Here is a 25,511-nt window from a genome sequence, read left to right as displayed (position 1 = left end):
GGGAATGCGCTTATGCAACTGCGCGATCGGGCACTTTCAACTGTAACAGCTTACTGGCTTTCATGCCAGAAACTGTTACAGGAGATCGGGCAGCAGAAAGCCGGCAATGCCGGCTTCTGCTGCCAGGAGGGAGTCCAGGCTGTCAAACGACAGCCTGGTCTCCCGTGCAGCGGCAGGGATGTGTCCCTGACGCTGCACGAAGGGCTGGACGTACCGGGACGTCCATAGGGGTTTCTTAGTGGGCGTTTTTTGGACGTCCCGGTACGTCTATAGGGGATTGAAGGGGTTAATAAGAAAGTGGCAAAAAAAGACACTGCATTCAAAAAAATGTGGTGTCTAAATAAAAGCTTGGTAAAATAAGGTAATAAAAAACATGCAGACTTATATAGACCCATATAGCAAAGGAAGACACATCGTAGGTGCTAGAACTTCCTTGTCACTGATACAACCACCACACTACCTCTCACCCTTTCTCTATTCCTTATGCTTGTCCTCACCCCATTCCCTCAAGATTATAAACTTGCGAGCAGGGATCTCCACCTAATGTATCGTGTGTTATAGTCTGTCAATTCTCGTCTTGTCATACCCCTTGAATATATGTATTGTAAAAGGCGCTGCGTAAATTGTTGGCGCTATAAAAATAAAACATAATAATAATACTATTTAAGACTACATAGTAACCATTATATATGCAGCACTTGACTATAGGGGAACTTTCCAGTACCTTAAAATAGATGCCCACATTCACTACTACAATAGCGAAAAATGAACTAAGAAAAACAGATGATCACAATTAAACAACACAAAAAATCAAACCAGCCCTATTTCTCCAGATCAATACCATAGGTATGTAATAAAATATATTAATAATCCAAGCCCCACAAAAGGGGCTACCAGTGCATTTAAATGTAAAGAATAAGATATTAATGTACAAAATGTAGCATACATGTTTCTATCTATAATACTGCTCTGTGGAGCATATGGTTAATTTAAGAATAAAGAAATAATAATAATGGTAACAATAATAGTGTCACTAAGTTGTAAGTAATTTGTCAACTATTGTACCGGAGATAACGAAGATTTTTTTTTTAATTCTGCAACATATGTCTGTTTCTCAACAGGTATTTAATTATTTTATATGTCAAAAGTGCTATCACTCATATTAAATTGGACCTAAATTCCAATGTACTATTACCTCTGCTTGTTTCTAATGCTGAGTTGTAGATTGTAGATTCTGTAAACCTCATTACCTTAAATACGGTAACCAATCTCTAATCTTTCAGAACAAACTGTAAAAGCATACACAGAGTTTTATACCACAGAGGTTGCATTTTTTATGTATTCATGACAAAACCAAAGAGGCAGATGGTAATTAGACCAATATTTAAAATCATTGGGTTGAGATTGGGTTAATTTTGCATCACTTACTTTAAAGGCAGTTGTACCAGGTTCTCGTCCTGCCAAAGTAGTGCTATCAACCATTTCTGCTACTCGTGGGTCTTCCACTTGCATAAAGTCATTGACTAGATCAGTAACCTCCACGAGCCAGTCAGGGCCCAGCATGGTGATAACCTGGTCAGTTCCTTCAGAGGAAGTTGTATGGAACTGAGTAAATACTTGTAGAGTAGCATGCTGATACTGCAAGGTACACCCACGGCTTAGCTTTCTATCATCCTCATCGTCATCATCATCACTGTCACGTACAGACCTGAAAAAAAAAATAAAGTCATATCCATCTGCTGTTGCCTCAAAAAACAGGGCAGCACATTAAAAAAATGCACATAGGCGTATTTATTTTTTCATAATTATGCTTAGTGGCATTATTCGATAAACTAAATTACAATCCACAGACTTCATTCCTCTCAAGCCTAAAAGTCAATGGTAAGCAATATTGTTCACCTGCAAATTAAGAGCTGAGGAGGAGAGGTATAGTGATTCCTAGGATAAGTATTATTAAAAAAGTACTTGATAAATTAGTCAGTGTCAATTTCGGAGCACACTGATTATGGCAAACTGACTCAAATATCAGGGTACGTTTTATACTAGAAATGTTGTTCTGATCCAATAACACAATATATATATATATATATATATATATATATATATATATATATATATATATAATATTTCCCTGTAATTATGCTATCTAAAAGAACAGATTAACAGAATGAGATGGTTGTGTAGTTTTTTTTTTAAAGAATGCATTACAAATAAACAGAACAAAAATGCATGTAAATAACGGGCTGGCAGTCAGATATATTTAATGTCTACTAATGTGGTGCAGGATTTAGAATACAGTTACATTTGTTTTAGACTGTTAATTAGAATAATGTTATTTTTTAAATACTCCATAAAACAAGGTTGAAAACAAAACTAAACACAGAAAAATAATGAGCTGCAGCAGTGGCCTGCCCAAGGGAAGGTTCATGTCATTATAGAACATAGCAATACCCATGCTTTCTAATGTTTGTTCCAACGTTTTATTTTCTATTTCACTTTATTTAGATTGGGATTTTTATTTCTTGTCAGATCAGGATGTTTATAGAAAGACATGAAACATTTTAAAAAACAAAATTTGTGGAGATGCCAGGGCACAAAATAATAACCGAAGAAAGTATGCTGGCAAATAAAATAAAAAAAACATATGTTGCATATAGAAAAGACAGAACAATACCAGTGGAAACAATGGCTTCCTTTTTAGGGGAAATCTACTGAAATACAGCCGAACTATGACAAATCCCATCTGCCAGCCAAATCAAAACTTCCTGTACTGCTTGCAAATTTTTTTTTATTTACAATCTATGTTTAGTGCATTAGTGATGCTGGACCAATTAAAAGAAATCACATTAAACTGATTTGATTTCCCTTGGAACAAATTAGCCAAATGCTTCATGGGGTTTATTTCTTCTTTGGTTTCAGCTGGCCTGGAGTAAAGTCAGAGCAGGATTTAAAGAATCTCACTTTCACTTCATTCGTATTCATTTTTTTTATTTCCTGAAGTGTATAGAAAATAGAATATTTCAGAAAAGAGACGACTTAAGTAATTGTTTTTTATTACTCTAGCACCTTCGTACCTTACCTAAGGATTAAGAAAAAAAACATTATTTATACAGTCATCAGTTCAAACTCTAATACTGCCAGATCAGTCTTAACAGAAGATACCCTGGAAAAAGCATTGTCTAAGATTAGATTAGATTCATATGTCAAGAAGTTGTGTTTTACTTTTCATAAATGTACTGTGTTTATATAGAAAGACATTACATGAACCATTGTGTGTTTAGCTATCCTTAAGACATTTTACTATGTAACACAATATATGTATGTGTATCGTATTTATAGCAAGTATGTACTGACTTACAGTATAAGGAAAATAGTATTTTTTTCTTTACATGACATGTATTATGTTAAAACAGCAATGTTTTAAATGTCTATGTATCCTTAGGTCTTTTGTATATAAAGAACAAAAGGTCTGGCTCAACCAGTATCTTTAAGCTTTGTCTTCTTCTTCTTGACCATTTGAGCCATGATAGGGAACCATCCAAGAAACCTTTCTGGACAGCTGCTACATTCAACTTCAACCTTATAGGATCCTTATCGGATAGGTAGTGCTACTTTTATGCGTAATATCTAGATGTGTATCAAAAAGTAAGGAAACATGTAGAAAATATATATGGCTTAATAATAAAAATAATAATAAATAGATAATAATAAGGTAACATCTTTGGAACTGCAAGAAATGATATTGTTTTCTGTTTGCAGATGGAATTAAAAGTCATCTCTCAGTTGGGAAAGAGTTAAAAGAATAAAATTAAGTCATTTCTATTCTCTTTTGAAAAAACAAAGTTACTGATCTTCCCCTTGGCTGAAATCGCCAGAAAGCAGTGGTGCAGAAAATTGAAGAGAAGAAATTGGAATTCTCAGATGTTTAAAGTATCAGTGCTTTGCTCTGTAGATGAAGGGGGAACACTGAAGTGTGTTACTAGTGCTGTGCCTGAATAGCACTATAATGCTTGGTGGCCACAGGAGGGGTGATGAGTAGGGGTTTTGGACAACACAGAAATTCAAATGCATTCTACATTCCCACCCATTTTGAGATTATAGGCATACAATATGCAACCTAGACAGACTAGGTCGTAGTACACGTTGGCACAAACGACAAAGTTAAGGGCAGATGGGGGGTCCTTTAAAATTATTTTAAGGCACTAGGTCACAAACGTAGGCAAAGGTCCTCCAAGGTAATATTCTCTGGAATATGACCAGTACCACAAGCTACATCAGGGAGACAGTGGGAGCTTAGGGAGATCAATGCGTGGCTAAGAGTGTGGTGTAAGAAAGAGGGATTTGGGTTTTGGAGAACTGGGCAGACTTTGCAGTCCGCTACAGACTCTACAGCAGGGATGGACTGCACCTCAGTGAAGAGGGGGCTGCAGTGCTAGGGGAGAGGATGGCTAGAGGAATTGAGGATCTTTTAAACTAGGTTCTTGGGGGAAGGATAAAGATAGAAATGAAGTGCTAGCTAGAGTAGACTGGGAAGGGGATCTAGCTATGGAAAAAGGGACTGAGAGCAGTGGTGAGGATAGCATAGACAATATGGAGCTACATAGTGCAAAACCTGCAGTCCAGAAATATTTGTCAACTGATAAACCAAAAACGGGTAGTAACCTTAAATGTATTTTAAAAAATGTGAGAAGCTTGGCAAACAAAATTGGCGAGCTGGAAATATTGGTAAGTGATGAACAATACGACTTGAAACGTGGGATGATACGCATAACTGGTCAGTTAAGTTACAAAGTTACTCACTTTTAAGAAGGCACAGAATAAATAGAAAATGAGGAGGGATTTGTTTATATGCAAACCCTAAACTAAAGCCCAGTATTAACCCCTTCATGACAAAGGCTGATTTTACTTTTTGTACCCTTCGTGACAATGGCCGTTTTAACATTTCTGCGCTGCTCGTGTTTAGCTGTAATTTTCTTCTTTCCCGTTTACTGAACCCACACACATTAGATATTGTTTTTTTCAGGACAAGAAGGGCTTTCTTTAGATGACATTGTTTTGATTGTATCATATTATTTACTATTAAAAAAAGTATAAAATATGGTGAAAAATTTAGAAAAAAATGACTGTTTCTAACTTTTAGTTGAAAAATCTTTTACTCATCTATAAAAGGTAATAAAAAAACCTGCTAAATAGATTCTACTATTTGTCCTGAGTTTAGAAATACCCAATGTTTTTATGTTTTTTTGCTTTTTTCTGCACGTTATGGAGCAATAAGTACAGGTAGCGTTTTGCTATTTCAAAGCCATTTTTTCCACATCTGGTAATTCTTCCCCCCATGTGCCATTTCGGGTATCTTTGAAGCCAGCCAAAGCAATTTACCCCATCAAATCATATATTTTTGAAAACTAGACAGCCCAGGGTATTCCAAATGCTGGTATTTTAACCCTTTCCAAGCACTTATTCTACCATCAGCCTTTGTCAAACTTTATGGTAGTAATTTTTTTGCATTTGTTTTTTCACACACATTTTACTTTAGGTATGAATTAACAGGTTCTGGTATATGTCACTATCAAAAAACACCCCAATATGTGTTTAGCAACATCTCCTGAGTACAGCGATACCTCACATGAATGATTTTGCCTGGCTGTTTGGGGGCAAAAGGGCCACATTTGGGGCATGCACATTTTCAATGTTGAACTTTGGCATTTGGGGATCCACTGCCCATGCCCTATTTGGTACATCTTTGAGCCGGGCCATTTCAGTGTGCCCAAATAAAGCTATATATTTTTGAAAACTAGACACCCCAGGGTATTTCAAATGCTAGTATTTTAACTCTTTCCATGCACCATATCTACCACCAGTCTTTGTCAAACTTTGTGGTAGTCATTTTTTTGCATTTGTTTTGTCACACACATTTTACTTCAGGTATGAATTAAACATTTCTCGTATATGTCACTATCACAAAACACCCCAATATGTGTTCAGCAACATCTCCTGAGCGCAGTGATACCCCACATGAGCGGTCACAGTCCATCCCCAGGTAAGTGTTTGGTGTCGCTGGATGCCTCCTGATCGAGGCATTCCAGCGACACCATTTAAGTTTAGGAGGCGATCGTTGATCGCCTCCTAAACGCTTTTAAAACGGGCGTCCGCCGCCATACAAAGTATGGCGGATGTTGACGCCCCGGGGAGGGGCCAGAGATGGCCCCTTTGTGCCGATAATGGCGTTGCTGAATGCCTCGAGGTCGAGGCATTACAGCAACGCCGTTTCGGTGCAGAAAGCGAAAATAGATCGCTTTCTGCACCCGTTTAATGACGTGCCGGTCCTGGCACGTCATTTGTCGTTACGACTTGAATTTCCGTGACGTGCCCGGACTGGCAATTGTCATCAAGGGGTTAAGGAAGATGTGCATGATGACAGTAGTAATGTGGAGACGCTGTGGGTGGAGATTAGCCTAGATAGTAAAAAGAGTCACACATTACTTGTGGGTATATACTACAAGCCACGCAACATTAGTAATGAGAGGGAAGATCAGCTGCTATTTCAAAATGAAACGGCTGCAAATAGGAATAAAGTTTTAATCATGGGAGATTTTAATTACCCAGATATAGACTGGAATAGTGGAACTTGTTCCACGAAGGGCAGCGGGTTTCTGAACCTGCTTAATGACCAATTTATGTCACAAATAGTAGAGACCCCAACCAGAATGGATCTGGTAATAACTAACAAACAGGAACGTATCTCAAACATCAAAGTAAGAGAACACTTGGGGAATAGTGACCATAACATGGTTTCATTTGAGATTAATTCCAAAAAGCAAATGGTTAACTACTCAGGCTAAGGTCATGTATGGAAGGTATAGACTGGCATGGATTGTTCTCTGGACTAAACACAGAGGACAAATGGAATACCTTTAAGCACACATTGCAAAATTACACATCCCAATATATACCTATGGGAAACAACTACAAAAGAAGCAAATCAAAACCAATGTGGTTTACCAGGAAAGTAAAACAGGAAATAAGAAATAAACGATTGCCATTTAAGCATTATAAAAGCGAGGGATCAGTAGTATTAATTATAATGATAAAAGTGTTTGTACCGTGTTAGCCATTCAGAAAACAGGAGAAAAGTACAGTTAAAATGATGCAAGCTTTCGAGACCAAGTTGTTAGGTCCCTTAATACCTGAGGATTATTAAACTCTCAGTTAGCCAATAAATGGTATCATTTTAACTATACTTTTCTAGTATCATTTATGGCATACAAAGCTTGCAAAAAGGTGATTAAAATGGCTAAATTGGAAAATGAGAAACTAATTGCCAAGGAGAGTAAAACCAATCCCAAGACTTTTTGTAAATGGAAAAAAGTTAAAGGTAGAGAATGTTGGTCCTTTAATATCTGAAACCGGAAACCTGGTTACTAAGGACAGAGAGAAACACGACATCTTAAATACTTTTTATTGTTCTGTTTATACCATGGAAGAACCAATAACGGAGCCCCTGCTGGCTAACTTTAAGGAACCATTGCAGCAAACATGGGATTGGCTGATCCAAGAAAAAGTGCTCAAGAAATTAAATACTGTTAAAGTAGACAAGGCCCCTGGACCGGATGGTAAACACCCAAGGGTACTTAAGGAGCTAAGCCTAATTCTGGCCCAACCATTATTACTAATCTTTAGGGATTCTTTCAGTTCAATCATAGTTCCATTAGATTGGCGAAAGGCAGATGTTGTGCCCATATCTCAACCATATCTCAAAATCTCAACCAGGCAATTACAGGCCAGTAAGCTAAACATCGGTGGTGGGGAAATTATTTGAAGGCTTTCTAAAGGTATACATTCAAGAACATATCTTGATTCATAATCCAATTAGTAGAAGTCAACATGGATTTGTGAAAGACAAAAGTCTTGTCAAACCAACCTATTAGCATTCTATGAAGAAGTTAGTAAAAATATAGACCTGGGTGTGGCTGTAGATGTGATTTATCTGGACTTTGCTAAGGCATTTGATACGGTTCCACATAAAAGGCTACTCTACAAATTAACAGAAACAGGCTTAGGGGCAAATGTCTGTATGTGGATCAGAAATTGGCTGAAAGATAGAATGCGGAGAGTTGTTGTGAATGGATGTTTCTCAGATTGTACGCAGGCATTAAGTGGAGTGCCTCAGGGGTCTGTCCTGGGTCCTCTTCTTTTTAATTTATTTATAAATGATCTCCCAAGCTGCATTTAGAGCCATGTCACAGTTTTTGCTGATGACACAAAATTAGGCCCGGTAATTCAGACTGGATGTTTCTTCTTTGCAGGAAGATTTAGACAGAGTTGGGGACTGGGCGTGCAAGTGGCAGATGAGGTTCAGCATAGATAAATGCAAACTTATGCATTATGGTAAAAATAATAAAAATGCAACCTATACTATAATTGGAATATACCAATGAGAAGGACTTAAGAATAATGGTAGACAATAGACATGAAAACAGTGCGCAATGCCAGCAAGCAGCTGCAAGGGCCAATAAGGTTTTGGCATGCATAAAAAGAGGTATTAATTTTAAACAAGGAGAAAATCATCTTGCCTCTTTACAGGTTCACCCCACCTTGAATATGCAGTACAATTATGGGCACCAGCCCTTAAAAAGGATATTATGGAACTAGAACAAGTGCAAAGGAGGGCTACAAATTAAGGGGATTGGGAGATACTAGTTATGAAAAGAGACTAAAAAAGTTAAAATTATATACACTGGAAAAAGGTGTCTTAGAGGGGATATGATAACTTTATATAAATATATGCAGGGCCAATATAAAGAGCTCTTCAGTGACCTGTTCATTAGCAGAAATATACAAAGAACAAGAGGTCACCCTCTGAGACTGGAAGAGCAGAGATTTCATAGACAACAAAGGAAGGGATTCTTTACAGTAAGGACAATATGGTATGGAATTCACTGCCAAGGGAGGTGGTGTTATAAAATACATTAGATACCTTCAAAAGGGGTCTGGATATTTTTTTTCAGAAAGGCAGGACATACAGGGCTGAAAATAGAATTAATATTTTAGAGCTTATTGATCAAAGGAGAAATCCGATTGCCTCTTGGAGTCGAGAAGGAATTCTTTCCCCTGATGGCAGAATTCAAAGGAGCTTAATTAGGGTTTTTTTTGCCTTCTTTTAGCTCAAGAGTAGGAAGGTTAGGTAGAAGGGTTGAACTTGATGGACTTAGGTCTTTTTTTTTCAACCTTATGTACTATGTAACTATGTAGTTACTTCAGTTCTACAGGTCATATTTGGTTACAGCAGAAATAACTTGATGTTGCTTGTAGCCTACTTATCTTCCATATACTATATCAGCCCTGTGACTGTAATTTATTTAACATAATTAGCAGTAGAGTTGCAACTAGGAGACAGAGAGCTTCTACATCTAGAGCCGCCTTTCCTGTGCAAGAACGGAGGGGGTCTTTAGCATTTAACAGACAATGTTTAGGTTAGTTCTGATGGGGGATGCAGAAACACATACGTAACAGATGAGATGCAATATGTCCTCCACTTATCTTTACACAACTGTGTGCCCTAATCTTTACACAACTGTGTGCTATAGTGGCACCAAATAGTTGTAGTACAGTTGTGTGCGCAGTAAGGCTGTAGTATGAGTTGTTCCCTGTTCCCTCATCGGTTGCTATTGGTTTTTTAATTCAAACTGATTTGCATGTGGGGTTTAGATGGAAAGAAGGTTGAATGTGATTAATCAAGGAAGTAATGTTGACCGGAGAGAGTGAAGTAGTTGTAATAGATTCAGTGTCATTACTGTCCAAGGAAATTCAGCTCAGGTCTTATTGACCAACATAATTGTCAGTGGGGCTACTGGGAGGTGAACACCAGTAAAGGCGCAGCTCCATATCCGAATGCTTGCCTCCTAGCATGGGTAAGAATACATTTCAGTGTGTGCATATTTTCATTATGATTCTGATGGTGTTTCTACATCTCAGGGTGTGAATGACAAGATTCCAAAGGTTATGCATTCTGTGTTCAGTCCTCTCACTATAGGGAATAAATTAAGTGGAATATCTGACTGATCACAGACAATACTATCAGAAATATACCTTAATTGACACATTAGAAGCAAAACAACCAACCTCCAGGACACCAAGATCACAATATCTAACACTTCCACTTGAATTAGAAATTCATTGTATCTAAAGCCTTCGGGTGACTAATACAGGAACAGAGAAAAAACCCAGATACATTACACCTTCATTTATTCGTTGCCAAAGGCAACAATTAATTATATTTCACAAAGTGGGGGTGGGTGATATTTTTACATGTTATTGTAAGGGATGAGTTTGTGGTTTTTCTGTTAGATGACATTTTATAGATATTCATAGAATACAGGAAAGTAAACAATTACGATGTTTTTTTGTTTTTTTTTTTAAAAAAGCACATTAACTAGAAAAAAATGCATAGTTTAGAAGGAAAATGTGCTATGATGAAAATTGTTGTATCAACATTCAAATCTATTAATATGGGCTTCAATTTCTCACTCTCCCTCACTTAATAACAGAAGCATGCCAGGTAGACTACTACTACATACATAAAAATACAAATTATACATTTATCTCAAGTATTAGTCTCTGCCCCAAGCTTTATAAGGGTTCTAAGTGTACATTTTGAGAGAGGATAGAGGTGTATGGCAATTGGAACATAAAATGGCTAATTGTAGAAGTGAGTAGTGGACAATTAAATCATCTTCCATCTGCTGCATGTGTAATGCAGATACTATCTCCAATTCCATTTTCTAGCCAGTACCAATAACGCTGTTTAAAATATATTATTTTTGTTAGTCCCCATATAAAAATGAGCATTTATTTGCATGTCAGTATTATAAATTTGAATACTGAGTATAACTAAAGTCAGATTAGTACAAGCTATTGCTACTGCAGACCTAATTTATTATAATTTGCATTCTGAGTCTAAGTGAGTCTAAGATTTATGCTCTTTATCAGCCCTGTAATATTTTGTACAGGAGTCTGGATAAAACCAATTAAAAGTAGAATAGCATATAGAGGAGATGCGACAGAAGCTGTGATATGGTTATGCTCCTTGTAGTTTACTGGTAAAAAAAAACAAAAAAAACCTACAAAAGTATATTTGCAAAGTCCATCAAGTCATTGACCTAATTGAATCTCTGGCTGCAATCCACTGGTGACAGCAAACAAAATAGTCAAGGACAACGAAATTCTTTCATTTGCTATAAGAAATAATGGTTTTAATGTCAGTTTAAGTAGGACAGATCTTCTAAATCACACAGAATAAAATGATCCGCTGAATTTTACTGCACGGTAAGATGACTTATACGTGTGGTGAGCTATGTATCTCTGGTACATGTACAAATTTCTGTAAAAAAAAACTGAGACTGTAATGTCAGCCGCGAACTTAAACAGAGACATAATGTTTTCACAAAGCCCAACCAACAGCCTTTCATTAAAGCATCATTCCCAGGACCCCCTTGAGGTCAGTAACAAAAAAAACATTATTTCTTCCCTGCTTTTTCCTGCAATGTAGTTTAACATTTTCTCCTCTAGGCACTTAAGATAATTATACTTAATCACAGATTCCCCTTACCGTCTGTCTGGCAGTATAGGGATTCTCCACCCTTTCACCTGACTCAGTTTGGAGTCCGAAAGTTCGATGTACAATGGGAGTTTTGGAACCCAAACAGTCATTTCCAGAGGTGCGTTTAGGTGCTCATAGCTAAAAATGGCTTGGGCATTCATAGAGCCTCTGGTCTCTTTTCCGCTCACAAACACGTAGTCACAGCTGCTTGACACCTGTCAATAGAAAATGGTGTAGATTTAGACACTTGAAAATGACTCTGCCATAGTATAGCACTCAAGACAGGCGTATCTTGGCTACAAACAGAGTCTTCCTTTGTAAAGACACAATTGATAGGGTGAAACATGCTCATCACAGGGTTAACCTTGGATTCTCCAACCTTTGATCTAGCCCCTTCTGAATGATCTTAAAGTGTTAAAATAACAAATATATAGATGTTTTGACCATCTTAAGCTAACAACTTGCTTTTTCATTCAAAGCTAATAGAAAACTGGACCCCCAACCTACTATTTATGGCAATGGGAATTTCTATTTGTGTATTATTGCGTGAAATAATGACATATAAAATGATGTTTTAATAATGGACTAGCATTTAAAGTAAATTGGTGAGGTGTAGCTTATAAAAATTATATTCTAGGGACTAGACTGTTTAATAGGCCCCAATGTTATATAAACCAATGTAACATCAGTCGATTTAGCTTCAGCCTTTGGCATAGAAAGGGTTGTGGTTGTGTTCTCTTCTACTCTAAAAGAGAATGTTCAACAATTACTTGTGGACCACAGACCGTAATAGGCAATTTTCAAAGACAACAAGAATATGACCCATTACATCAACAAAAGAGTTGTTTCTATGGAAGAAAACAGGATTTGTCATATAATGCATTTTTAGAGATACTTTCAGCAAATCTGTGAATCAAGAAACGGCAGGGCATTTTTTTTCTCCATGTAGAGTTGAAAGAGTATGCTGGTGCTGAAGAAATATCAGTAAAGAAAACTAAAGATGAAAGATATATTATTTCCCTGAGTCCACCACTGTGATCATATGATGCACAGGCTCTCTGTAATATTCTTGTGCTTATTCTGCAGAACCTAATGATTTACAGCGTCACTGTGGGAGTTACTTGAAACTTGTATCATAATGGGACATATCAGATTCTGCATCTTTAGGCACAGAGTTATTTTCTTTAGCCAAGAAAGCTGCCAAAGTTGAGTAAAAGGCTGGCTTACTATTGGCAACAACTACAAAAGGAGATAAAAAAGTAATACACAAATTTCATATATTTTCTCACTGTGTATAACTGTGCACGGGCTGAGTTAGAAGTGCTAGGTCATCTGTTTTTTTATATTATCCTTTTATTATATGAGACTTCATTTTGATTGTATCATTGTTTTCTTCAGGAAATAGGATTTGCTCTGTGACATAAAGTTTTATTTTTCCGCAAACCTAAAGTTGTTGAGACTGAAAATTCACTTTTGTGTAGCGTCAGTTGTTGATAGCTTATTCAACAAAGTGGGAGGAGAGTTTGTAGAAAAAACAAATTGGTTTATTCTCCTTGAATTTACTATTTCTCTGTAACAAGCCTGGACTGGACACCCGGCACACCAGAAAAATGCCGCGTCAACTGGGGACCAATAGCTGGATATGCATCAGTGCATGGTGTGCAGTCTTGCCCTGTTCTGCAAGAATGATTACGTTTGCCCCGGATAATGCACAATGCAATGAGTGGGGTGACTTTCAAAAAACAGCTCAGATTTAATAGTACTTTTCAGGACCATCCAAGATTTTTTGCAAAAGCTCACTGAAACCCTTCATAATGTAAAGTTACGTCAGTGAGATGAAAGAACAACTCTCCTGTCATCTACTTCTTTAGCAAATCAAATCCATAATGTAAATATATTATGTAAAAGTCCTAACGTTTAAAAAGCATATTTAATTAGACTCTTTAAAAGTGCCAGTGTTGGCCAAGTAGCTAGTATAGTTTAAAAAAAAAAAAGATGATTCCCAAATATGCACACCAGTGTATATTGGCGGCTTAGTTAGTTAGCTGGGATCTAGTCATTTCAAGTTCATCATGGTGTGATTTAACCTTGCGCACAGAGCAATCAGTTTTCTGCACACAAGTCTTGCATGTATCCATGGATACCTATTATCTTTAAGGACATGTTCCAATACTCCCCAACTGCAAGCAATTCCTGAGCTGAGAAAGGCTCAGTCATAAAATTGCTGCTGGAAGATGAGACTCTTAGCTTATATCGTGCCAATTAAGGATCACTGTAGCTAATCTGCTGTGTGACCTCATATTTTTTTACACTAAAGGCATGGAGCCAGAAATATGAATTAACCATCAAGGATTCACAAGTTTGAATCACATATTGCGAAGATGGCAAATTAGGGGAGCCTAGTTACAAATATCAAAGAGTAGTTTGACACCTAGAGAGTCAGAATACAGATACTTACAAATTCCCAGAGGCATGGATGATGGAGATGATGTGGGAACTTCACCAAGCAACATGAACTTCACCCCAAGTTCACCAAGCAACATGTCACACAGTGCCCTAGACAGCTTGTGAGCACCACCTTTGCCCTAAACAGCTTGTGAGCACCACCTTTGCCCCAAACAGCTTGTGAGCACCACCTTTGCCCCAAGCATCTTATAAGTGCAAACCCCCAAAAAGCCTTTTCAGTGCCCCCAAACAATGAGTTTATTTATTTATTTTACGCTTTACACTTTTTTCTTGCTGGAGATTCCTTTATGATACCATGGTAAAATAAATGTAGTATTTTTTTAACTTTATTTATTTATTTTAACTATCTTTAAATAATTTTTACTTTTTAAATATTCTATAAATATTAAGTATTTTTTGAAGATGAAGAAACACAGTTTCTCCCTCTCTTCTCTTTGATCACCCCTGGTGCTGATCACAGAGTAAGCAGTAACAGGGCTCCATTGGATAGACCCTCTGGGAACCTTTAATATTTAATATTGTTTTAAGCGGTGTCACAACCGTCAGGACTTCTGTTCAGGCATCCGCCGTTAAACCGGTGTAAAACTATAGGATGCACTATTTAGGATGTACTATTATGTCATCTGTTATCTGTTAGAACATAATAGTACATCCTGTGTCACAAACAGGTAAAACACTGTTTTAGTTAACTGAATCTCCTAAACGTTATCAATTGCTTGGCCTAACTGTAGTTCATAGTTCATAATGTTGCATTATTTCTAATACATGCAATTTTTAACTTTAGAAGGCGTATAATAATATTATTATGTGCTACAATTTTAAATTGTGTTTGTTATATATTTTCACCGTGCTCCATTGTAACAGCACTACAGAATATGCTGGTACTTTATAAATAAATGTAATGTAATACTTAAAGGTTTACAGATGGCTTATGTAAGAAGTGCCAAGATCCCAATGGCATTTTTCCCCACACATAAGGGTCTAAGATTCAGTCCTTCTGTCAAATGATCACCCGTATTATCAGGAAGGTTGATAATCTAATTTTTAAATATTTCCCAGAGGCTGTGTAGCTACACACCACTCCTACGCAGCTGGCAAAATATAAAATAGAGACATTCATATGCTAGATCCCGAAATCCCCTACATTGAAATCCCCTCTCTGTCTGTTCCCTTATGGAATGGCTAGCTAGGATAAAATCTAGCAACAAGTTGGATAACATTGTACACAAAGCACAGGGGGGAAATGGGCTACTTCTGCTTCCCTGGACACATTTCTGAGGCAAGAGGTCCTTAAATCTTTGTAATTTGGCCATGCTTAGATCTAAACAACTGGTCAGGATGATTGGCTGGCTAGACTTTCTCTGTCTAGGGTTTTAGAAGGAGACCAAAGCCACTCCAAATTGATTGTAACTTACATAAGGGATGTTCCTGTTGGTATAACTACAGCCATCTCTTTTTTTGTCTTGCTCTCTCAGAGCATGTTTGGTTTAGTTGATTTTATGTTTTCCAGTACTTTTTGTATGGTGCTATTCGCTGTATTTGTATGTCTCACCTTGATGATGTCCTCATTACTGGATTTGCATGTAGTGTGAGGTGATATATCTGTAATATCTCCAGAAGTCTCAATGGCCAGGACCTTCACAGGGATGGCTACTGTCCGTCCAGTTAAAATGGCTGTGTTTATTATTTCTGTGTCCTGATGATACACAAAATCATATTTGTACACCAGATACATACAAAAGCTAAATAATGACAGAAAACAAATGGAAGGGGGTATGATATATCAAATAATATAAGGTAATTATATGGCTATGGAAGTTGGTAAAGAGAAAAAAGAAAATACTAACCATTGCAAGAGGGACGATGGCTCGAATGTCTTTCTGTATTACCGTTAGCTCAGTAACAGCTTTTTCCAGATCAGGAGGGGGATTTCTCCCTCTATAATCTAGGTGCCACATTATGCGTCTTGTGACAGACTGACTAGTGAAATTCTCCATCTCAAAGTCCAGCTGCATTATCTGATAAGGGGCATCATCCGTCCTAGAAATAAAACAAATGTTCAGAAAAGACATCGACCTTTAGTTTGTATATATATATATATATATATATATATATATATATATATATAAGGAAGGCAAAAATATCACAGAATACATGAAAGGCATTTAGGAATCTGAATTAAATTTAATAGCCTTAGAGATACAAAGAGGTGGAAGCAGGAAATGTAGAAGACATCAATGGGAAGTAATATGCAGAGATCGGTAGACACAATTTAGCAGAAAGGTCAAAACCTGTAGAGAGATTACAATTTGATTAATACAGTGTGTCTCCATGTCTCCTTAAGTAGTGTCCCAGATCTTCTGTATATAACAATTAGAACTAAGATCAGCATATTATATCCATGCTCTCTGAGAGATATCTAAGGTCCAGGAGCTAAAAAAAGAGTTTTTGATCTAAAAAATATATGTAAATGTGCTCTATTCCTTTATTGAAGAGACTCCATAAAACTTTTGCTTTTTGGCAATATCACCTGATCAAAGACATGGAAACTGGGAGATTATACAAAATCTGTGTTCATGCAACATTTAACAAACCTATTATCTTATTTCATGATGTTTCAAATATACAACACGTGTATTTAGAGTACCTTCATATACATATTATATTTAAGATAGTTTGATAATGGTATTTACAATTTCCAGAAAAAATGACACTGCACAGATGCTGATGACTTGAGACACTACATATATACTTTGCATTATAATGCATTACACAAATATCAATATAAAAAAAACACCATGCACACCAGAGATATAATGGAAGGTGATCTAGTACCACGCTCTTTATTGATGCAAAGAATCAGTAGGCTGTACAAATAATACAGGAAACACCCGAGTAACAGAAAAGGGGAGACGTTTGAAGTGTGTAAGTGTTTATTGCACACACTACAGCAGCCCATTTCTTTCACTAAAACAACAATGCTATTTGTGTTGGTCTCTAAGGACAAGAGTCCTGTATCTATCAAACTCAGCATGGGGAACTTCCAATGTATGTGTTTCTATCATGTGTTATCTGGGTATGAAGTGTGTGAGAGAGGGACACATATTGTGCTTGTGCCACACGTATTAAAAATAATGATTGCTCATACAACTTAAAATAATGTCTTTATAGATGTAATGTACAAATGTAAACAGTCTGGCACTAGGGAAGGCTGGTACTGTTTTGTAGATCATGTGGGCCACTGACAGATGTTTTTTTGTGGCCCAGATACCACACACCACATTCGGTAGAAATATATGAGAAAAGCTTTAATCACTGAGATCCTGCTGGAGTCTGAATTTCGTGCCTGCTGGAGTCTGAATTGTGTGAGTTGTACTCAAACATACCGTATTTGCTTTTACAGCTTGATTAAGTTTTGGACTTATATTTTTTGGACTTAGAATTATGGTTCAAACAATGTTTCAGCCACCAGAATATACGATGGAAATCAGTTTCATAGCTTCACATAAAATAAGCGACAAGGGAAAGATGTTGAGATTTGACCAGAGGTATATCACACTATGTGCAAATGGGCCAAAAACCATTTGGACTAATTTGGAGTTCCTTTTTGGCCCGTTCATTTTCAGGCAACAAATTTTGTTCCCTGCCCATTCACATCAGCTGAAAATTCAGGGGTATTTTTAATTCAGGAACAAAATTTGGTGCCCGGTGCCCACATTTACTCTCACACTCTCAATATTGTCCACTCTCTCTCGCTCTCAAAATGTTTCACTACATTATCTGTAGACCACATCTTCTTCGTACTTTATTCTTTCCCTTCTCTTATCCTCTACCTTCAATCTGCTATCTTCTATCTTTGTCTGCATCTTGGTGGACATAACCTCACGCGAACTGCCGTAAAAAATGACAGCGTTTACCACCAAAATTACAACACTTTCGGTGACGTCCTCTCCCTCCCTTGGTAGATTAAGGAGAGGACGTCACCAAAAGTGTTGTCAACACTTGTGGAAGTTCCTCCCGTGTTATGTCCGTGCTGGTGCGATAAAGATAGAAGATTATTAACTTTACCATTATTAACAGTAGACTGGTATTTCCTGCATTAGAAGGATTATAATTTGCCCTGGTAAAGGGCAAGTTCTTGCTTCATAAATGCCTCGGGTTGAAAGGCACATTTTGTTTCTTGTGAATATGAACTCCAAACATTTACAAATTTGGCATTTTCTGGTAGTTGATATTACATTCTCCTTCCCGGATGCTTATAAAATGTGGTGGGATATGAGTAGAGCTTAACTGTATACACTTACCCCACTTCTGGACATCATAGCCAGGTCTAGGACATATTGAGTATATAACCAACCCTATTTGGTCATTAATAAGTAGAAGGAAAATATCCATTTATCACAATCAGCAGAGGTATAGAAAATGGCCAAATTATATAACCCATTTTACATTTCATAGCATGGTGAAAAATAAGACGGTCCTATGAGATCGCTATGAATCAATGGTGTTAAAATCCCAGCATCAAGGGCAGCAAACAGCCAGGATTTGTGGCTATAGCTGCTATAACAGCAGTTGAAACTACCTGGGTTAAAACAATATAAAAAAATCCCTGGTGTGTTTGCAGCCCTCAGGGCAAGGGTTTACATAATCTGCTGGTATGGCCTCCTCAGCAGTTGAAAAAGTCATGCACAGACTCGTTCACAGCACACCGACACAATACTTTTATAAATACAGGATTGAGATTCCCCTTAGTTCCCCCCCCCCTTTACCTCTAACTGCACCTTAAATTAACCTTATTAAATTAACTCTCAGTCCTCAGCATTAAATTGACCCTAAAGACCCCATTAACCATAACTGCCCATAAATTAACCCCCACCTCCCCTAACTTTCAGCAACCGAAATATTAATTTTATACTTACTGTTAGATGAGTTTCTAAGCAGTGTGGAGGCTATAAGAAAAGGGGTGGGGCCAATCATCAGAGTGACTGCAGGGAGGGACTGGGAGGTAGTAACTACTGTAAGTGATAGGTCGGATTATAAAACGAGGGGTATTTTTCAGAGCATTTGCACATGATCTCAGTATACAGTATGTATAGTATCTGAAAGGCCCCAGAGTCTGCAACACCAGTGAGCAAGGATACCACCAAGCAAGCAGCACCATGAAGACCAAGGGGCTCTCCAAACAGATCAGGGGCAAAACTGTAGAGAAGTATAGAAACTGACTTTGAACATCTCACGGAGCACAATTAAATCCATTACTGAGAAATGAAAAGAATATGGCACCACAACAAAGGTGCCAAGAGAGGGCTGCCCACTAAAACTCACAGCAAGGCAAGGAGGGCATTAATCAAGGCCACAGCTGAGCTTGGAGTATCTGAACCCAATGCAATTGACAATATGTGGTATGACTTAAAGGTTGCTGTACACCAGCAGAACCCATCTAACTTGAAGGAGCTGAAGCAGTTTTGCCTTGAATGGGCAAAAATCCCAGTGGCTAGATTTGCCAAGCTTATAAATACCTACCCCAAGAGACTTGCAGCTGTAATAGCTGCAAAAGGTGACTCTACAAAGTATTTACTTTGAAGGGGTGACTAGTTATGCACGCTCAAGTTTTTTTGTCTTCTTTTTTCACAATAAACATATTTAGAATCTTCAAAGTGGTAGGCATGTTGTGTAAATCAAATTATACAAACCCCTAGCAAACCCACTTTAATTGGTAGATATTCAAATATTCGCAACCCCATCGAACACATTTGGGATGAACTGGAATGGAGATTGTGAGCCAGACCTTCTCGTCCAACATCAGTGCATGAGCTCACAAATACTCTACTAGATGAATGGGCAAAAATTCCCATAGAAACACGCCAAAATCTTATGGAAAGCCTTATAGTTGCAAAGTGAGACCAACTACATAGTAATGTCTATGTATTTAGAATGTGATGTTGTAAAGTTCCCTGTTGGTGTAATGGTCAGGTGTCCCAATACTTTTGTCCATATAGTGTGTATATATACAGACACAGTGAAAAAATAGATTTAATAAAGCTTATTCTTCTACTATAATAGTATTATACATGGGAGTGATATGAGATTCATTTTTATTAATACACATATTGTGTGAAAAAAACCCATTTGGAACATTAGCAATTAAAAAATTCAGTAGTAGTTTCGATATTCTCTGTAAAGTGCAGTCCATCTGTATTTTTTAAATAAACGGTAATAATGTATAAATGTCTCTATTTTGAATGCAGATTGAAATCAGACTTCAAAAGGTTAGAGACAGATGAGGAATTTAAACTGATCTCGATCACCGTTTGGGAAATCATACTCACGAAAAAATAATGCGAGAATAGATATCACCTACTTCAGACCAATTCTCTGCAGGAGGCTTAGACGTCAATGTATTTATTTTTTTAGTTCCTTGTTTAGACCGGACTTAATAATTTATGTGAGCACTGCATGGTCATTTAATATAAGTAGCCAGTTATTAGTTTTAGGGCAGGAGATAGTACAATATAGCTTACTAGACAGGCTCCAATAAGTCTGTATCTGTGCACAGTAAGACAGACAGTGTAGGGGTCAGTTAGGTAGACTAGGCTGGTGAGCTTAGAACAGGCAAGTAAGCAGCATTAAGAAAGGGCTGCCTCATTACGTCTTAGTAATTTCCAGGAAAATGTAATGTTTTAGGTTAGTTGGAATTTGCGTAGTTTGTTTAACAGCCCATGGGTGGTCATTAACAGATCTGATTGAATGCATGGGTGTTCATTGAGAGTCACAGGTTAAGGATAGGAGTGTTAGGGCTCTTGAGTTTAGATATAGCATTAATTCAGCATTCAGTATTAATGAAAGGGCTGCTTTACATGGCATATAAATATAATTCAGGTTAGTGTGGAATGGGCAGAAGAAATTACACATAGGAAGAGGAGGAATTTGTGAGCAAGAATCATGGAAAGTGTATGGCCTTTTATGTGTGGCCTTTTATCTCCATGCCTCTGTGTCTTTATTTGACATTGCACCTGTCAAGATTCTGGAAATATTAAGAAAAAATGGCAGTGTTCTTTGTGAAGGCAAGTAAAGAAATATGCATGTTATATATCCTTGCACTCAAGATTTGTGGGAGTCAGATTAAGAAGATAATGCAGAGCCCTTTTGATCTATAGGTTGTTGTTTAAAACAACTTTAAATATGCCTAAACTAAGCCTAAAGGGGTTTTTGGTCACATGCATTTCAGTAAACCACTCAACTTATAGTAGGGGACTTGCTGTCCTCGTGTAGGCCTGCAAAAGGGGTTCCTACTCACAGTCATAGTCTCTGCAGGTGTGAGAGGAGAGGTGTAGTTGGATATGACATCATATCCCTTGACCTGCTTCTTTCAGACCTATGCAAGCATGTTTTAATGTTAAGGAAATCACCAGTGGTGTCGTGTGGGCACCAGGATGGGAGCCCCTCTTGCCTGTTCAAAGGGGGTCCCCAGAGGCTGCTGGAAAAGCAGGGAAATTACTGGACAATACTTATGGAGGATGTGAAAAACAGGTCTCAAATAACACTCTTCTCTTCTGTTGCCTTGTTTATCTCCAGTAGCACTACTAGGATAATATCCTTCTAGGATCTTCTAGGATTTTCTGTTCTTATGGAGAACATGACCACGAAAGTGAGATAAAATGGGTACTGGAAATGGTGAGTTAGTGACAGGGAGGAGAGTAAATGAAAGGTTGTTTAAATACCGTATTTGCTCAATTATAAGACGACCCTGATTATAAGGCAACCCCCCCAAAATGTCAATATTAATTTAGCAAAAAAGAAAAGGCCTGAATATAAGACTACCCTATAAGAAAAAAGTTTTACTAGTAAATATTAATTCACATGTAAACTATTTTTCATATTTAATAAAATCTATGATTGAAAAAAGTTTGTTTTGTTTTTATTTCCTTTTATTTGCCAACCTGCCCCCAGTTATGCACATCTGCCCCCCAGAAATGCCTTATATCTCCTATATGCCACTCTGCCTCCCTAATAAGTCACTCTGCCCTCAGATATGCCTTTTAACCCTTATATGCCACTCTGCCTCCTTGACATGCATTTTAACCCTCTATTTGCCACTCTCCCCCAGATATGCCTTTTAACCCCCCTATATGCCACTGTGCCTCCAGAAAACCATTGAGCCCCCATGCCACTCTTAACCCTCCCCATGCCACTCTTAACCCCCCAACTTACCAGTACATCCCGTTACTTGTTGTGACCCCTGCTTCAGACTCCCTGATGTCTAGTGGGGCAACCTGTGCAATGCAGACCTCCGCTTCTGCTGGCAAGTACTTCTGCCGGAGCTCCTATGACTGAGCGCCGGCAGCAGTGGAGGTTGTCTGCGCGCATCGCACATACCTCTACCTGCTGCCAGGGAGGCGGATCCGGGTCTCCTGCAGCTCTGTGGTGGATCTGGATCTTAGTCTTGTAGTCAGACCTCTATTTGAGGTCTGATTAGAAGACAACCTCGAATATAAGACGATGGTTATTTTTCAGAGCATTTGCTCTAAAAAAACCAAACCTTGTCTTATAATCAAGTAAATACGGTATATATATATATATATATATATACTTAATCTAAGCGTAAAGTGTTTCTGGTGACATGCATTTCAGTAACCCACTCACCTAAAATTTCCTGTAAGGTAAATTAATAAAACTCATACTAAAATTTGAAAAGCAGAAAATGCTAAATAAATAAAAGATCTGTTATGTATAGGATATGGAAGGGTTTGTAAGCGATAAGCAGTACCTGTATGGCAGACCCTGAACCCGTGAAACATCCACTGTGGCAGTGGAGTGTTTTCCACCTGTCAGAAGTTCGGAGTTCACCAACCATTGGGCATCTCTTGATCTGGTACTCTGTAGATTGATTCCTTTCTTTGCTTTCACCCTAATTGGAGACATTGGGAAGAATTACTTATGCAGAACGAATACAGTTGCACCTACCAATCTTTATATCACACAGCCAATACTGCATGGCGGTTTAATTTTTTCATGTCAATTCACAACGGCATCTTTGTTATCCCTGACCCCACACATATGATCTAGTGAGGGTACCTGTCGGGCTACAACATTTTAGAAGCCTCTGAAATACTGGAACATCCTACATAGTTTGTTCAAAGAAGGTGCACAGTTGGCCACCTTAATGTGTCTACTCCCCTAAGGCAAGAACAGCTGGAAACATCTTAAATTGCCTCAGGGAAGGAGCTGTACTGATAAGCCAGAATGCCTCACTAGAGACAGAAATGTTTGATGCAATTCTGATCATCCTATATATTTTGTCCCCTGTGTTAACATGACTGTATGTCGTAAACATCAATGCAGATGAGAAGGAGGGAGGAGCGGAGATGAAAAGAGGCAAGGAGGCAGTTAAAGCTTTGCTGAGCAGTACGATACTATCTCTGAATTATATTAACAAAAACCCCTATGATAGGCAGTGCCGGAGAAACCTCCTGTTATTAAAATAATATAATAAAGCTGACAGATGCTAAACAAACACGCGACTATCCGGAAAAATGCGCATAGTAACATGCAGTAAATATTCATATACATTGCTGTGCGTAAAGATCTGAATGATAAATCATGTAGAAATATGTCAGGAATATTAACTGTTGGTACATGGATTATCATTGTGTGATGACAGAGAACTACATGCTTATGACGGAGGAAGGAAAGTGATCACCAATGCCCCTATAAAAAAAAAACCACATATATAACCTACAGATAAAATGCAATTATACCCACAGAAAACAGAAGGGGAGCACATCTCCATATGACCAAATGCGGATGCTCTGACATGCAAACACAAAATGCCATGGGCACATTTACAAAGAAATGAGTATGATACATTGTGCACAGATGACTAACCCTCCCAGAGAAAGGGCTAATTGAAAGGTACAACGTGACGCTCCTGCCTCTCTTTCCCCAATCACACAGCCTGACAAGAAGGGAGGTAGTAATACAGAATGGGGAGTATGATTATTCAGAAGATGGAATAACAGATCAGAGAGCACCCTCCTCTCTCTGCTGTGCTCCCTGATTAGACAATTATGTTCTAAAGATAGTGACAGCCAGGGGAGCTGCTGACAGCAACTACCTGCGCTGCTAATCACTGCAGCTTCCTATACGCGTGCAGTAGGGATACCTATCATCCTGCAGAGGGCTCTGTTATCATTCACCATGGTCCACATCTCTGCATGACAAAAAAGCCCATAAAGATAATGTATCTGTTCAAAAAGCACCAACCTTTTGGGATTGTGTACACGGTTATATCTAAATTTTGCATTAGTGCTATAGGTCACAGTATTCATGCAGTGCTTAAGTCTGATAGTATTATGTCACCTGATCTTCGCTATGTACACAGTACATCGATCTACCGGCCAGAATATGGAGCTGTTCAAGAACTGAGAGTAAACACAAGTCATTCGGTAAAAAACGATTGACACGTGTTCCTAAGAATGTTTCTTTAGGACCAGAGTTGTAATAATAAAGACTGGAGTTTGGTCTTAAAAGAAACGTTATCCTTACCATAGCTGATGAATCTGTGAGTTTATTAAGCCTTAAAGAGACATTGTCATTCTTTAAAAAAAAAAAAAAATTCTAAGCGCTGTAATTCTGTACCGGTATTTGTCTTTCCAGTTCTCCACCAGAGTTTTCCAAGTCGAGTGGGATGCCAGCATCATATTGGAACACATAATAGGAATGTGCCAGACCCAACAAGCACAATAATCGGCTTGAGCAGCCTCAATATTATGCCACTTTTAACCCTTTTCCAAGGACACCAATGTATTTAAACAGCATTTGTTGCTGGCTTGACAGCACATTGTGAATAATGCTGGAGCTCGTATGCTGACAGAGCTTTCTTCAGCAGAATTACTCTAAGCAAAACAGATGTGACATATTTACTGCAATTGATATTGGTCAATAAGGATGCATCGTAAATTGTGTCATCTGTGAATTCCGTGACGGCTGAAATGAAATGCATTTCAGAATCAGTCGTTGGATTTCTTAATTATTAATATACAAGCAAAAATAACCCATCTGCCAACCTGAATTCTTAATAAGGCACATTAAGCACTTGCCCAGAGTGTCGTTTTATTTTACTCTGAAGGCGTTTATCCCTTATGTCTTGATCGGTTCATAGAGATTTTTCCTTTGTAGCTGCTGTGTTACTATAGCTTGGCATTTCAGATCTGAGCAACCCTTATGGGTAGGATCGACTGTAAAGCTGGTGATTCCTTCTAATTTCTGTAGTAAAGAGCAGAACAGTGGCTGAAATGCACCCATATGGATGCATTCCTAATAATAGGCTGTTAGCGCCTTTTGTTTAGTTCTCAGCTAAGCATCCCACATAGCTTTTGGTGGAATCCATTATTTAAACATGCTCATCCCACATCCAGCAACCTTTTTAACTTGGATGCTGCCCTGG

At 37.9% G+C, this 25,511-nt stretch overlaps 1 protein-coding gene across 1 annotated transcript in view; it reads right to left on the bottom strand.

Moving 5' to 3' along the window:
- The window catches only part of LOC149300959 (transmembrane protein 132E-like), a 91,484-nt gene that overhangs the window by 3,908 nt on the left and 62,065 nt on the right, over window positions 1–25,511 (bottom strand). The window contains exons 6-10 of the mRNA XM_089484493.1: window positions 22,833–22,973; window positions 15,913–16,105; window positions 15,618–15,761; window positions 11,609–11,814; window positions 1,429–1,708 (exon numbers count right to left, since the gene is read on the bottom strand). Coding sequence (XP_089340619.1) covers window positions 1,429–1,708; window positions 11,609–11,814; window positions 15,618–15,761; window positions 15,913–16,105; window positions 22,833–22,973 — 964 coding nt within the window. The remainder of the gene's footprint in view (window positions 1–1,428; window positions 1,709–11,608; window positions 11,815–15,617; window positions 15,762–15,912; window positions 16,106–22,832; window positions 22,974–25,511) is intronic.

Source organism: Sceloporus occidentalis, unplaced genomic scaffold (assembly GCF_023333645.1).
Source record: "Sceloporus occidentalis isolate IW3139 unplaced genomic scaffold, rSceOcc1.0.p SCAF_22, whole genome shotgun sequence".
NCBI lineage: Eukaryota > Metazoa > Chordata > Lepidosauria > Squamata > Phrynosomatidae > Sceloporus > Sceloporus occidentalis.
This window is presented reverse-complemented; position numbering and strand designations above follow the sequence as displayed.